General features: G+C 41.3%; 1 protein-coding gene across 2 annotated transcripts in view; it reads left to right on the top strand.

Annotated features, from left to right (window-relative positions):
• The window catches only part of LOC121580061 (C-Jun-amino-terminal kinase-interacting protein 1-like), a 123,413-nt gene extending 107,654 nt beyond the window's left edge, over positions 1 to 15,759 (top strand). For both annotated transcript variants that reach the window (XM_045208826.1, XM_045208816.1), the window contains exons 8-12: positions 1,240 to 1,343; positions 3,116 to 3,232; positions 4,644 to 4,714; positions 4,955 to 5,053; positions 12,888 to 15,759. In XM_045208826.1, coding sequence (XP_045064761.1) covers positions 1,240 to 1,343; positions 3,116 to 3,232; positions 4,644 to 4,714; positions 4,955 to 5,053; positions 12,888 to 12,960 — 464 coding nt within the window. In that variant the 3' untranslated portion in view covers positions 12,961 to 15,759. The remainder of the gene's footprint in view (positions 1 to 1,239; positions 1,344 to 3,115; positions 3,233 to 4,643; positions 4,715 to 4,954; positions 5,054 to 12,887) is intronic.
• The last annotated feature ends 706 nt before the right edge of the window (positions 15,760 to 16,465 follow it).

The raw sequence follows: 16,465 nt of genomic DNA, 5'->3' as shown, positions 1-16,465 counted from the left end.
TAAGAGAAGGGCTAAAAGTACTGAGTCAGCCTTGTCCAGCACTAACCCATTATTATGTATGCAGTGCTTAAATGTTGACCCATCTTCATTCAGAGCACTTTAAAGGTCCATTATGTAGCTTTGTGGAAGAACCAACAGATTTCCTATAGAAATGGGAGTTGATATGTCATTCTCATTGAAAGCAAGTCTGACAAGCAGTAGATCTGTTCTATGTACAATATTCTATGCTCCCCCTCCATAAGTTTCATTTTTGTGTCTTTTTACTTTCAGTTCTGTACACCAGCTTCAAACAGCTGAAAATACATTATTTTTGCTGTTCTCACTAAGGGCATGCTCCAATGAGCGCTTCTTTAGCTAGATAGCCAGCTAAACTTTTCTTAACACTAATCCTCCAAGAACCAGGCTGGAGATATAATTTGAAGATTTAATTTCAGAAGTCTAAATCTGTACGCACAAAACTATGAGCACAGCATGCCAAAAGGTAAGTATGATATTCTCACATATATAGATAGATACATGTAGAATTGGCTGTATCAAAGCTAAACATGAACATATAACATGTTGGGACAACAGCAGGAGAGAATAATGATTTACAGGTCTCACAAGGTAGGTATAGGCTACAATAGTCCTTTGTAGATTGGGCATTTTACAGGGAGGTGAACATCCAGGATTAACCAAAATATACCAAACAGGTAGGACACAGGTGAGTATACTAACACAAATACACATTTGCATACACACACATCCATGCTGATTAGTCAGCATGACGATTAAAGAGAGAAACATGAATAGCAATGAGGCTAGCTAACCGTCAAGCTAAACACCATACATTTCAATGGGATCGGTTAAAACCATTTTAGCTAGCGACCTTTTTAAACATCCTAAAAGTAATAAATGGTGAAATAATGAATAGTACATGCACACACATTAACAATAAATATGAATACTTACAGATGATGTCAAATTATTAGTTATATGATGGTGAAGGATGGAATGTTGCTTACCTCGAGGATAGTTAAGTGGTTACTAGTTACTAAGATGCAAAATACGAAAACAGGTGAGGGTACAATGTTTATTGATGGACAGTTATTGATGGTACAATGATTGTCTACATTATATATTGATTTTGTCATTAGAAACCAGGAAATGGCAGAGCTATTACTACATATTGTGCCCTTAAATGTACTGTAGCATCCATAGTTTATATTGTTTTTCTATCTCTCTCTCTCTCCCCCACAGTGAAGAGCAGTGAATGGGTAGACAGATACCGCATGAAATTCCTGGGCTCGGTCCAAGTGCCCTACCACAAAGGCAACGATGTTCTGTGTGCAGCTATGCAGAAGGTATGGAATGTGCTGTGTGTGTGCTTGTGAAAGAGAGAGTGAGAGGATAGAAAGAGTGTGAGAGAGATGTCAACTGGCACGTTACCAATGGAAACCATAAACTTTAACTGAGTGAGAGGGGGAGGAAGAGACAGATGGATGAAGAGACAGATGAAGTGAGTAGGAACATGGGAAATAATGGGGGAGAAAGAGTGAGAGGTAAACAGTATAGTTTATTCTCTATGAAAATAGTATTGAGATAGTATGGTATTACACCAGGGTTGGGGTCGGAATTCAGAATTTAATTCAATTCAACGCATTAATTGAAATTTGAATTAGACACATCCCACAGAAAGCAGAATTGTAATTTAATTTTAATTAAAGAAAGTAAATTAATTCAAAGCAATTCAACTAAGACATGAAAGTGCCATTCCTTTGATTCAACCACACTGTATCTTATACATAGTATTGGTTACCATACATGATTTCAAAACAATTATATTTGTGTAGTGATGTGTAGAATAAATAAGCCATTTGAATTCAATTCCAAGTCTGTTTCCTGTGGGGTGTGGACAAATTTAAGAATAGAATTGGAATTAAAGAGCAATTCAATTCAGAATTGACCCCAACCCTGTATTACACAAACAAGCATTGACAGGAGAAGAATCTGAGATTACAAATTAGAAAGGTTAAGACAGGAAATCATTAAAACATGATAGAAAAGAAAAGAGGACAGAGGCAGGTTGAGAAGAGGTATTAGCCATTGCTCATAGCTAAATTACATTTCCAAAAGTATGTGTACACCTGCCCGTCGAACATCTCATTCCAAAATCATGGGCATTAATATGGAGATGGTCCCCCCTCTTCTGGGAAGGCTTTCCACTAGATGTTGGAACATTGCTGAGGGGACTTGCTTCCATTCAGCCACAAGAGCATTATTTATTTTTATTTATTTAACTAGGCATTAGTGAGGTTGGGCAGTGATGTTGGGCGATTAGGCCTGGCTTGCAGTCGGCATTCCAAATCATCCCAAAGGTGTTCGATGGGGTTGAGGTCAGGTCTCTGTGAAGGCCAGTCAAGTTCTTCCACACCGATCTTGACAAACCATTTCTGTATGGACCTTGCTTTTGGTACGGGGGCATTGTCATGCTGAAACAGGAAAGGGCCTTCCCCAAACTGTTGCCACAAAGTTGGAAGCACACAATCATCTAGAATGTCATTGTATGCTGTAGCGTTACGATTTCCCTTCACTGGAACTAAGGGGCCTAGCCTGAACCATGAAAAACAGCCCCAGATCACTATTCCTCTTCCACCAAACTTTACAGTTGGCCCTATGCATTAGGGCAGGTAGCATTCTCCAGGCATTTGAAATTTGACAAACTGACTTGTTGGAAAGGTGGTATCCTATGACGGTGCCACGTTGAAAGTCACTGAGCTCTTCAGTAAGGCCATTCTACTGCCAATGTTTGTCTATGGAGATTACATGGTTGTGTGCTCGGTCAGCAACGGGTGTGGCTCAAATAGCTGAATCCACTAATTTGAAGACGTGTCCACATACTTTTGTATATATAGTGTATATTTCTAGCTGAGATGCCACTAGAATTTTAAGACCAATAACCCACCTCTTTCCAATGTTCATGTTTTAAATTCCAATTAGTAGAATAATGATGCACAAGTTGTCTTGTTTTTTTGTTGTTGTTTTTTTTACATATCAATTCAATATCTAAACTAGCCCTGATGTTTCAGCTGCTGCTTTTCTCAAGGGATGCTGATGCTGTTTTGATTGCCACCAGATTGCCACCAATAGAAGGATGACAGTGCAGTATAACCCACCATCGTCTTGTATCCTTGAGATCAACGTGAAAGGTGTGAAGCTCCTAGTCCAGGATGACTACTATGCCTCTGACAGAGTAAGACTTTCACACTCAAATGCACACACACACAGATTTATGACTACAAGACTTCTCATTTGGCTTGCAAGACTAGATACATAGAGACTTTTTATACAAACCACTGACCAGCAAGATCACACTGAGGTACGTATTCCCAGTAAAGAAGGTTGATAACGCCCCAGTGTGGGCACTACAGGGTATTGCAGACCACACATAATAATCCAGTTGTACTGCATAGAAGCAAGTGAGAATTTTATCTGGCAACAGCGGTGCCCTCCAAAACTGAAGTCAAGCTATGTAACCATCAGTGGGTTCTTTGTTGACATTAAGGCTAAGATTTGTTTTAATATCTAATCTAATTGGTCAATCATAAGGTTCACTAGCTACTGCTCCTACAGAATATGTGGTGTAAGCAGACAGCAAACTCCATGAGAAATGCAGTTGTTGACATGGAGGGTGGATACTTTTTACCCTCAACACCTGTTTTTCAGAGCCATAGAATTTGGTCAATGAGGTTTGTACCAAAGAACTATGATGTATTCATATGACAGCACATACCAGATACTGTATCTAGAGCATTATGGGTGATCATTCTAGATTATAGGTAGTCATTCTAGATTATGGGTAGTCATTCTAGTTTCCAAATTAAATTGGCCTACAATTACATCAAGTAAACAGGTGTCACACAACTGATACACTATGACATGGGGTGTACTACATAGTGTGAAATACATTTTGGTTACATACCTGTACTCCAGTCTAAATGTCCGGATGACACAGGCGACAGTAAAACAGCTCAAGTTGGGCTGCACTCTCTGTCCAGCCTCTCGCATTGTCAGCCCATGGTTAATGACATGATCAACTAAGTTTGCTCTGATTTCATTTGAAAGTTGTTGTCCTCTTTGGCCATGAACTCCTCTACCAGCTCTACCCCTACCTCTCACTCTTCCTCCCCCTCTCATTCTCACCCTCCCTCTTCCTCTTCCTCTCTCTGCAACATCTTCCATTGTTGTTGTAAAACAAAAGGTGCTCACCTGTGGTCTTTTCATAGTGCTTACTTCCTGATTGAAGTGGTAACAATTAACCATTGAGGTGTTTGGCCAGGTGGCACATGTATTGGCCAATTAGCTCATGTAGTGTCATTTTGAATGGCAGTGTTTTTAAATGGCAAACATGTGACTTTACGTCAGATTGTTGTGTCTTATGCAGAGAACCGTGTGCAGTGCATTTAAAAAGTGCCATTTTGAATTGCAAAATGTGTGTAAAGCAGAAAATGTGTTTTGGAGACTTGAGTAGAGGTTTTGCTCTCTGTGTGTCAGTTTAAATAATTGTGCTGTGCATGTCATTGTAGTGTGTTAGCAATTGGAAAAAACTGTAATATAGATGTGTGTGTGTGTGTGTGTGTGTGTGTGTCTGTCTGCCATCACAGAGTAACCAGTGCAGCCACTTCTTCCAGTTGAAGAATGTTTCCTTCTGTGGCTATCACCCTAAGAACAGCAAGTAAGTACCTGGATCTGGATGACATTTTGTCAGTCATGCTCACTGTATTCAAGTAACAATGATCTTTTTGGGAGAGTCATGGCGCAGGCAGTGGAGGAAATGGAGAAAGAGAATCACTCTCAGAACCGGAAAATCTGCATTTATTTTACTCCTGGAACCTGGTTCCCTCTGGGGTTTCGCTCCTCTGACCCCTGTATATATTTTTTAAACCTATGTGTGGGTTGTATGGTTTCCCCTTAGGTACTTTGGCTTCATCACAAAACACCCAGCTGACCAGAGATTTGCCTGTCATGTGTTTGTGTCTGAAGATTCGACTAAACCCCTGGCAGAGTCTGTTGGGTGAGGATTGAGGACTTTGTTTCTGTCTTAAAAAATATATATATCCTGTCACTCTTTTGCTCTTTGTCCCTCTATGTTATATTGTCAGAGGATTCAAGAGGTTCTTAGCCATAGTGGGCCAATTACAACCAACATTGAGCACTGTCTCAACACGAGGTGATCTCTCGTTAAACCACCAATATGCGCTAAAATCACCCACACAGCTGATCTCAATTGCAACCACTATTGGCCATTATATTATCGCTCCCTAAAGCTGATGTCAGTGTTTAAAGGGTGACTGCGCTTCGTGATTTGGCCTCATTTTTCATCAATGTCCATTAAGAAATGCTGAAGGCATACAAGAGTGATCTTGGGGGTGTGGTTTGATGTGGGTGTTTCTTGGGTGTGTCTTTGTCATTCAATCACAACAAACAAGTGCAGTAGTGAGTACAGCGAGGTAAGCTAAGCTATCTTTGCTATGGAGAGAACGATGTTTTGAAGTTTTGTATTGCATACACATAAATTAGTTTGCAGATGTTATCGTGGGTGTAGCGAAATGCTTATGTTGCAAGCTCCAACAGTGCAGTAATACCTAACAATACAAAACAATACAAGCAAATCCAAAACAGAAAAATAAAATAATTAAGAAATATAGATATATTATAATGAGCAATGTCAGAGTCCGGAATATAATTATGTGCATTTGGAAAGTATTCAGACCCCTTGACCTTTTCCAAATTTTCTTACTTTACAGCCTTATTCTAAAATTGATTTAATAGTTTTTTCCCCCTCATCAATCTACACACAATTCCCCATAATGACAAAGCAAAAACAGGTAAAACAATAAGAATACATTTTTTTTTTAAATACATGAAATATCAAATTTACATCAGTGTTCACTCTTTTCTCAGTGCTTTGTTGAAGCACCTTTGGCAGCAATTACAGCCTTGAGTCTTCTTGGGTATGACGCTACAAGCTTGGCACACCTGTATATGGGGAGTTTCTCCCATTCTTCTCTGCAGATCCTCTCAAGCTCTGTCAGGTTGGATGGGGAGTGTCGCTGCACAGCTATTTTCAGTTCTAAACAGAGATGTTTGATTGGGTTCAAGTCCGGGCTCTTGCTGGGCCACTCAATGATTTTCAGAGACTTGTCCCAAAGCCACTCCTGCATTTTATTGGCGGTGTGCTTAGGGTCGTTGTGCTGATGGAAGGTGAACATTCGCCCCATCCTGAGGTCCTGAGCGCTCTGGAGCAGGTTTTCATCATGGATCTCTGTACTTTGCTCCAATCATCTATCCCTCAATCCTGACTAGTCTCCAAGTCCCTGCCGCTGAAAAACATCCCCACAACATGATGCTGCCACCACCATGATTAACCGTAGGGATGGTGCCAGCTTTCCTCCAGACGTGACACTTGGCATTCAGGCCAAAGAGTTCAATCTTGATTTTATCAGGTCTGAGAGTCCTTTAAATCAAATCAAACTTTATTTGTCACATGTACAAACTCAATGATGGTGTTGGAGTCGTGCTTGGCCATGAGTCATGGGTGAACAGGGAGTACAGGAGGGGACTGAGCACGCAACCCTGAGGGGCCCCCGTGTTGAGGATCAGCGTGGCATATGTGTTGTTACATTTACATTTTAGTCATTTAGCAGACGCTCTTATCCAGAGCGACTTACAGTTATTGAGTGCATACATAATTTAATTTTTTTCATACTGGACCCCTGTGGGAATCGAACCCACAGCCCTGGCGTTGCAAACGCCATGCTCTACCAACTGAGCTACATCCCTGCCGGCCATTCCCTCCCCTACCCTGGACGACGCTGGGCCAATTATGCGCCACCCCATGGGTCTACCGGTCGCGGCCGGCTACGACAGAGCCTGGATTCAAACCAGGATCTCTAGTGGCACAGCTAGCACTGCGATGCAGTGCCTTAGACCACCCTTACCACCTGGGGGTGGCCCGTCAGGAAGTCCAGGATTCAGTTGCAGAGAGAGGTATTTAGTCCCAGGGTCCGTAGCTTAGTGATGAGCTTTGAGGGCACTATAGTGTTGAACGCTGAGCTGTAGTCAATGAATAGCATTCTCATGTAGGTGTTCCTTTTGTCCAGGTGGGAAAAGGCAGTGTGGAGTGCAATAGAGATTGCGTCATCTGTGGATATGTTGGGGCGGTATGCAAATTGGAGTGGGTCTAGGTTTTCTGGGATAATGGTAATGATGTGAGCCATGACCAGCCTTTCAAAGCACTTCATGGCTAAAGACGTGAGTGTTACGGGTCGGTAGTCATTTAGTCAGGTTACCTTGGTGTTCTTGGGCACAGGGACTATGGTGGTCTGCTTGAAACATTGGTATTACAGACTCGGTCAGGGACAGGTTGAAAATGTCAGTGAAGACACTAGCCAGTTGGTCTGCGTATGCTCGGAGTACACGTCCTGGTATTCTGTCTGGCCCTGCGGCCTTGTGAATGTTGACCTGTTTAAAGTTCTTACTCACATCGGCTACGGAGAGCGTGATCACACAGTCGTCCCGAACAGCTAGTGCTCTCATGCATGCTTCAGTGTTGCTTGCCTCGAAGCACCCATAGAAGTCATTTAGCTCGTCTGGTAGGCTTGTGTCACTGGGCAGCTCGCAGCTGTGCTTCCCTTTGTAGTCCGTAATAGTTTGCAAGCCCTGCCACATCCTACGAGCGTCGGAGTTTTGCCTGTTTGATGGTTCGTCAGAGGGCATAGCGGGATGTCTTAACTCTCAAAGCACTTCATGATGACAGAAGTGATTGCTACGGTAGTTACCTTCGCTCTCTTGGGTACGGGAATAATGGTGGACATCTAGAAACAAGTGGGGACAACAGACTGGGATAGGGAGAGATCGAATATGTCCATGCAAATGCTCTGAGGACGCGGCTTGGAAGGTTGTCTGGGCCGGCAGGCATGCAAGGTTTAACACGCTTGATTGTCTTACTCACATTGTCCCATAGATCGGGAGCACACAGTCCTCTTGAGTGGCAGAGGCCGACGTCGGCGGCTCAGTGTTGTATTCCTTGAAGTGGCGAAAAAGGTGTTTAGCTTGTCTGGGAGTGAGGCGTCGGTGTCCGCAACATGGCTGGCTTTCCCTTTATAATCTGTGATTGTCTGGAGTCCCTGCCACATGCATGTCGTGTCTGTGCCATTGAATTGCTACTCTACTTTCCCTGTACTGTCAATTTTGGCTCTGATTGCCTTAGCTGTTCTGTTTGTACACGTCCATGTTCCCAGTTACCTTGCCATGGTTAAATGTGGTGGTTCGTGCTTTCAGTTTTGCGTAAATGCTCCCATCTATCCACTAAGTTCTTATCGTCACAGTAGGAACAACATCCTCTATGCAGTTCCTGATGAACCCAGTCATTGAATCAGTGTATACGTTGTTACTATTCTCAGAGGCGACCAAGAACATTTCCCAGTCCACGTGTTCAAAACAGTCTTGTAGCATAGATTCCAATGTTGAACAGTCTTTACCATGGGTGCTTCCTGTTTGAGTTTCTGTCTATAGGCGGGGAGGAGCAGGATTGAGGTGTGATCTGATTTGCTGAAGGTAGGGCGGGGAGGGCCTTGTAGCCATCCCGGAAGGGAGAGTAACAATGGTCAAGTGTGTTCTCTCCGCGTGTAGTGCAGGAGATGTGTTGGTAGAATTTCGTCAGCTTTTTCCTCAGATGTCCTTTATTACAGTCCCCAGCTACAATAAATGCTGGCCTCAGGATATTTGGTTTCCAGTTTGCCCTAAGCCCAGTGTAGTTCCTTGAGAGCCGTCGCGGTGTCGGCTGCTTGGAGGGGAATATACACGGCAGTGACAATAACCAAATAAAAACAATTCGGGAGGTAATGCAGTCGGCATTTGATGTGGAGGTATTCCAGATCGGGAGAACAATAGGACTTGAGTTCCTGTATGTTACCACAATCACATCATGAGTTGTTAATCATGAGACATACCCCTCCACCTTATTTTTCCCGGAGAGTTCTTTTTTCCTGTCTGCGCGATGAACTGAGAACCCTGCTGGCTATATGGACGGGGACAATATATCCAGAGAGAGCCATGATTCCATATGGTGGTTAGGTGAATTCCAGGATAGTATTTTGACCATTGACCAGATCAAATGTGACCAACCTGATTCAAGTGTCCTCCATTACTCTGAAGCGGGACTGGTGTCTGGGCACTGCCTCAGCCTTCTCTAAGAGCTCCTGATATAGTATGGGGCTTCCCACAATGCTGCTGAACAACAAATCCACCAGGTTTTGTACGTAGACTGTGAATGAAATAAAATGTATATGCTAATAGAGGGACTGTAACTACAGAATAGATACAGGCCGGTGACACCGTTACTCTGCAACCAGCTGTGTACATTGCTGAATGCTTGCTGATACCTTCTGCTATTTGCTGACGGAGCAATAGCTATATTTGTAGTAGACAAGTACCATCCTTCATTTATTTTTGCCCTAGATATACACAATAAACTTTTAGGAGAACAGGCATGTTGTTTCGGGTTAACATACAAAGCCCCCAAATGCTAGCTAGCTACCTAACTTGCCTATATGGATTAGTTATATAGTTTTACGAGTTGAAATGAGCCAGTTCGAGTTTAAACATTATTGAAAGCATGCTGGCTACATCCCATGACTAACTAGTAAGCTAGTATCCAAGTGCCTGTGGGCTAAAGTTAAAGCTAGCTAACGTGAGCTATGCACATCTTCCTCTTACATGCACATTAGCTTGATGTACAGTGCCTTCAGAAAGTATTCATACCCCTTGACTTATTCCACATTTCATTGTTACACCCTGAATTCAAAATGGATTAAATTGATTTTTTTCTCACCCATTTAAACACAATACCCCATAATGAAAATGGAATACAGAAATATCTTAGTTACATAAGTATTCACACCCTGATTCAATATATGTTATAATATGAAGAAAAAAATTACAAAAATAATAATGTATGCACTCACTAACTGTAAGTCGCTCTGGATAAGAGCGTCTGCTAAATGACTAAAACGTAAATGTAAAAAAAAAAATCACCTTGGGCAGCGATACAGCTGTGAGTCTTTCTGGGTAAATCTCTAAGAGCTTTGCACACCTAGATTGTACAAAATTTGCCCATTATTATTTTCAAAATTGTTCAAGCTCTGTCAACTTGGTTGTTGATCATTGCTAGACAACCATTTTCAAGTCTTGCCATCGATTTTCAAGCAGATTTAAGTCAAAACTGTAACTCGGCCACTCAGGAACATTCACTGTCTTCTTTGTAAGCAACTCCAGTGTAGATCTGGCCTTACCTTTTTAGGTTATTGTACTGCTGGAAGGTGAATTCATCCCCCAGTGTCTGATGGAGAGCAGAATGAATCAGGTTTTCCTCTAGGATGTTGCCTATGCTTAGTTCCATTCCGTTAATTTTTTATCATAAAGAAACACCCCAGTCATCAATGATTTACAAGCATACCCATAACATGATGCAGAAATATGCTTGAAAATATGGTGAGTGGTACTCAGTAATGTGTTGTATGGGGGGCCAGTATGAAAAAAAATTTATGCACTCACTAACTGTAAGTCGCTCTGGATAAGAGCGTATGCTAAATGACTAAAATGTAAAATGTAAATAAAATGTAAAATGTTTCTGACTCCTATCTATACCACATAAGCCGTTTAAATCCAGAGAAGTGTGGTTCTAAGGGGCAGTTGACCTTCAAGACTATTTAGCCCTCTGGTGGGTATAATCTTCAGTACAAATTAAACCTAATATTTGAGTAGACTAAGCAGAAATGTAACTATTTGACAATCATTCCAACTGAAATTAGGTATGTCCTCGTTTACCACACATAATCTACTGTGGGAATTTACTCTACACATTTTATTAATGTAAAGCTTGTGTTGGTTTACTTTTCATTTCTAATTTATTTAATCCATTAACAAAGACATTTCTTAATAAAAGGAGAAAATAAAGTATTCCGGAACTGTCTACATCTCAAATTAGGAGCTTAATCAAGCCAATCATGATTGAGTTAATATAATCTATATGTTCATTAATTATAGTCTAATCAAGGTATGACAAATTACAAATTATATTCTGTGGGCCAAACATAGATATTTTTAATGTACTGTCTTGTACTTTACTGTACTGTACTCTACTGTACAGTAAATTCGAGTAGAGCATAGTTCAGTACAGGAAAGTAGAGCAGAGTTCAGTACAGTGCTGTACTCTACTGTGCTATACCATACTGTACTCTACTGTACAGTAAACAGGAGTAGAGTATAGTTCAGTACAGTACAGGAAAATAGAGTAGAGTTCAGGACAGTAGAGGTCAACGCAGTACTCTACTGTACTCTACTGTACTGAACTATACTGTACTGAACTATATTGCACTGTATTCAACTGTACTGAACTATACTCTACCGTACTCTACTGTACAGTAAACTCAAGTAGAGTATAGTTCAGTACAGGAAAGTAGAGATCAGTACAGTACAGTAGAGTAGAGTATAGTTCACTTCAGTACAGTAATGTACTCTACTGTACTGAACTATACTCTACTTTCCTGTACTGTACTGAACTGTACACTGCTCAACTTTACTCGAGTTTCTTAAAATTAATTTGGTCTATATTCTAACAATAAATATTTGTTATTAATTACCAGCCTTGCTATTTTCAATGTTCCCGATATTTCATTGGGCCAAGAGTAGAGAACATAGACACAGCTATCTGGCATCTAACTCTTTTGAAACAGTAACAACATGATATCAACTGATCTGCTAGTTTATTCTTGTGGGTTTTTGGTTGCAAGCAAGTGTTTTAACACGCAGATTAATGTAATCTCCTGTTAGTAGCGTTTTAAGAAATCCAGTGCTAAATTCTGCCTGTTGGTTGCAATTGACCCAGTACACTCAGGGGCCAGTTTATTAGGTACACCACCCCGTTCACGGAAATGGTTCGCTCCTAGACAGTGAGTCACATGGCTTGCTAAATAAAGCAGGCAGACAGGCAGGCATCGAGATTCAGTTACTGTTCGATTGAATGTTAGAATGGGCAAAACAAGTGACCTAAGCCACTTTGAGCATGGTTCCAGTATCTCAGAAACAGTGGGCCTCCTGGGCTTTTCACGCACAACAGTGTCTATGGTTTACCGAGAATGGTGCTACAAACAAAAAACATCCAGTCAGCGCAGCAGTGCTGTGGGCGAAAACTGCTTGTTGATGAGAGGTCGAAGGAGAATGGCAAGAATCGTGCAAGCTAACAGGCGGGCCACAGGCAAATAACGGTGCAGTACAACAGAACGCACATATCGTCAGTCCTTGTCACGGATGGGCTATTGCAGCAGACGACCACATCACACTGGGTTCCACTCCTATCAGCTAAAAACAAGAAGAAGTGGCGCCAGTGGGCACGTGATCACAAACACAGGACAATTGAGGAGTGGAAAAACATCACCTGGTGCATTGAATCCCGGTTCCTGTTTTATCATGTTGATGGCAGAGTCAGGATTTGGCATAAGTAGCATGAGTCGATGGCCCCATCCTGCATGGTGTCAACGGTACAGGCTGGTAGCAGTGGTGCAATGGTGTGTGGAATGTTTCCGTGGCACATGTTAGGTCCTTTGATACCAATTGAGCAACGTTTCCATGCCTCAAAGAATTAAGGCTGTTCTGGAGGCAAAGGGACTCCGACCCGGTACTAGATGGTTGTACCTAATAAACTGGCCACTGAGTGTATGATTCTGTAGAGAGTTGTCATACCTGTCAGGAAAGGAACTGAGTGATTGAAAAACCTTTTGTTTGTTTGTTTATCTACCCCCCTATCTCCCCCCCGGATCTGTTCTCCCCTCTTGTCTCTTCTACAGGAAAGCCTTCCAGTTGTACTATAAGGAATTTGTAGATTATTCCTGTCCGACAGAGGATATTTACCTGGAATAGCACCCGCCCCGCCTTCCACCACAAACCTGTACGTTACAGTGTATCATAACATACTGTTGCATGACGGACAAAACAATTATAACAAATATGAACTAATACATCTGACAAAAAGATGAAGAAGGAGCGAGAGAAAGAAGGAGAGGTACTGGTGTCTACTGTTTGTCCAAAGATGTTAAACATTATGACGAATGAACAAGTAATTGATCCAAACATAGTGGAGATGTTGAAGAGGGGGTCGCAAAATATGCAAAATGGAGTCACTAATGAGGAAGTTAATGTGCCTATGGTGTCCTCAGGCTGTCCACTCAAAGCACAATGCTCAGATCATAGTGACCTGGACTGGAGTAGTCTAAAACTAATCTTTATGGATTTAGAGCTTGAATCCCAGGTAGAACACTGGGCTTTGGACTTGGTGAACCCCAGAAAGACCAGTAGTTGCTAAGGTAACAGCAAATGGAGGTCAGGAAAAAATAAATCAATAAATGAATGAACCTGCCATAAAGATCCTATTAAATTACTAGTATTTGAGTATTCTAATCCCTAATTCTATGGAACCTTTAATGTTGGTGTGATACATTGTGTGAGGGAAAGAGTGATTCTGCATGAGCTAATGGTGCAGTGTGTTTGGAGAGGGTGATAAATCCTGTGGCCTAAGGTAACTACAGGTCTAGGATCAGATTACCTTACCTCAACCTTTGCAATTAAGGAGATGGCAAATGATCTGCGCTGTTATCAGTGGCTCACTCTGTTACTTCTTTTCCATGTGGTTGCTCCCACTAAAACAAAAACAAGTAAGCATTAGGGTCACACTGTTGACCAGGAATAGTGTCTTTAATACGCAGCAAAGCCTTTGGTATTATTTCTGGTACACTCTCAGAACCCTCAAATATATTCACATTAAGGAATCAAGAGGAAACTTTTAAAATGGAGGGTCCTACCAATAAAAGCATTCACATTGTTTTCTGTTCGAAAATGCTTCCTTTTGTTTGTGCTGAACATGACCCTAGTTATTCTTTGATTTTTGGGAAGACTGATTCTTGTTAAATCATTAAGGGTACACTTAATACTGAATTACAGTATTGTAATTCCATTACCAGAAACAAAGAGATGGACTACAGAGTTTCCAGTCAACCGCTTTGGCTTGACTAAAACTAGCTTAAAAGCATCTGATTTGCAGGAAGGGTCAATGTGGACTGCCTCATAGTTCTTCTCATGCTCAGTTTCAACATGAAATGAGAGTTCATATTGAGAGTTCAGATGGGGTTGCCATTCAGATAACTGGGTATAAGATAAGGATGCTTACTCAAGCTGTTACCCTGGTAACATAAAAGGGAATGACCTCTGATCCTCACAAAAAGGACATGAAAGGTGAAGTGTGTAGGAAATGGGTGATGGGAGATGTAGTTTTAAAGGAAAGCCTCAGTCTATTACAGAGGTGCTGGCTGACTAGGAAGTACAAGGCAGGGGGAGACTGGTGTCTTTTACAAGTAGTGCCTCTGAAGGATCATTGTGGTTATTGCTATGCCATTTAGATTTACCACAAGGTGTGTTGATAGGAGAGGTTGGAAACAGGCTGTTTTTGTGAAGGAGATATCATGAGTGTGTTGAGATGGTAAGAATATAGTAAGTAAGACTAGATCAAGGTTCAACATAATAAGATAGGACCTCACCTCAAAATGGCCAACCCCTGGCCAGAGGTTTGTTTTTGGAAACAATGGCCTGGTCTGAAATCAGCTAATCGCTCCTACCCATCTGGTGCTTGTAGATTCTCATGGAACCAGAGATGTTTGTTATATGCGGGAAACCACCCTAAGTTCACTGGAACGCTAGGTGGAGCCATCCCCATACTGCTTACACCTTTCCAGTCTTCAGATTTTCCATCACAGAAGGGGTAGGGTTTAGGGGAAGGGCAAATAATGGTTTTATGTGGCTTTCAGACACAGTGATTTCTAACATGGCTGACACAGAATTACATTCTAACAAGAACTTGTAACACAATGTATTGTTCTAAGAACTGTAATTAACTGAACATTTAAAAAGTTGTGAGAAGGAATGCTTGTCAAATGGGTGTCTCTAACTTATGAAAGCATGGGATATGAAACCACATTCATTTTACCACCTGTCAAGCATATTCCTATGAATAGTGACATGTATTTCCAAGTCACAAGTTTACATTTGATCTTCATCATTCATAATTTTCTTCTGAGCCAAGAAACAAAGAGCAAAATTTAGATCAGATCCGCCTTAACGCATGATAAATGACAACTGCATAGCATATAATTGTTTTTGCTTATCGTGTTGTGTGTTGTAATATACACCTCCATTAGACTGATATAAATCTGTATGATTTTCAATGAGTGTCATTATCTTTACTACACTTTGTCATTCGGAACTTCTAACACGGGTGGGACGGGTGTGACAATGACCTCAAGATCAGCCATTCACCATTTGACAGCTCCAACGCAGAACACCTGTGACATCGCCTAAACAAAAACAATGATATGCTATGCAGTTTGTCAGTTATTGCGGGTTAAGGTGGATCTGATTGAATAATGCCTGATTTTGAGACATTCTCCGAGACTACTTCTATTTTCAGTCCCCAAACAGTCATTCTGGCCACTATGAGGAAACCAAGCAAAGGTTATAAAGAGTGTACAGATGTGCCATATATAAATACATATATTGTAATTACAAATGTTACACTGTACCAATTGATACTGTAGCAATTTAAATTCTTATTTTATTTATTTATTTTTAAGTGTGAATTGTATTATTACATTTAAAATGTTCAATGCAGCATTTGTGGTGTCTTGTCATTATTATAACAGTGCTCTACTCTATAGCCTTAGCTTACCAATTACCCCAAACAAACCCCAAAATACCAGAAACAACCCAAAACAGCTACCCCAAAATACCTGAAACTGCTACACGAAACAACAAGTTGTTTTGGGTAATTATTAGGACACAGTACAGTTACTGTCAACAGAAAGTTAATTCACGTTTCAGTATTGTCAGAACAATCGTTGGAATGCATGGGTAACTGTACTAAGTATTTTCTGCCATTTAGGGGTATATTTTAACAAATCAAACATTTTACATTACATTTACATTTTAGTCATTTAGCAGACGCTCTTATCCAGAGCGACTTACAGGAGCAATTAGGGTTAAGTGCCTTGCTCAAGGGCACATTTACGTCATTTAGCAGACGCTCTTATCCAAAGCGACTACAAATTGGTGCATTCACCCTATAGCCAGTGGGATAACCACTTTACAATTATACTTTTTTTTTTGGGGGGGGGTAGAAGGATTACTTTATCCTATTGTTCCTTAAAGAGGTGGGGTTTCAAATGTCTCCGGAAGGTGGTGAGTGACTCCGCTGTCCTGGCGTCGTGAGGGAGCTTGTTCCACCATTGGGGTGCCAGAGCAGCGAACAGCTTTGACTGGGCTGAGCGGGAACTATGCTTCCGCAGAGGAAGCCACCATTGGGGTGCCAGAGCAGCGAACA

The sequence above is a fragment of the Coregonus clupeaformis genome, chromosome 3, assembly GCF_020615455.1.
Source record: "Coregonus clupeaformis isolate EN_2021a chromosome 3, ASM2061545v1, whole genome shotgun sequence".
NCBI lineage: Eukaryota > Metazoa > Chordata > Actinopteri > Salmoniformes > Salmonidae > Coregonus > Coregonus clupeaformis.
The sequence above is the reverse complement of the archived record's forward strand: the minus strand, read 5'-3'. Positions and strand labels throughout refer to the sequence as shown.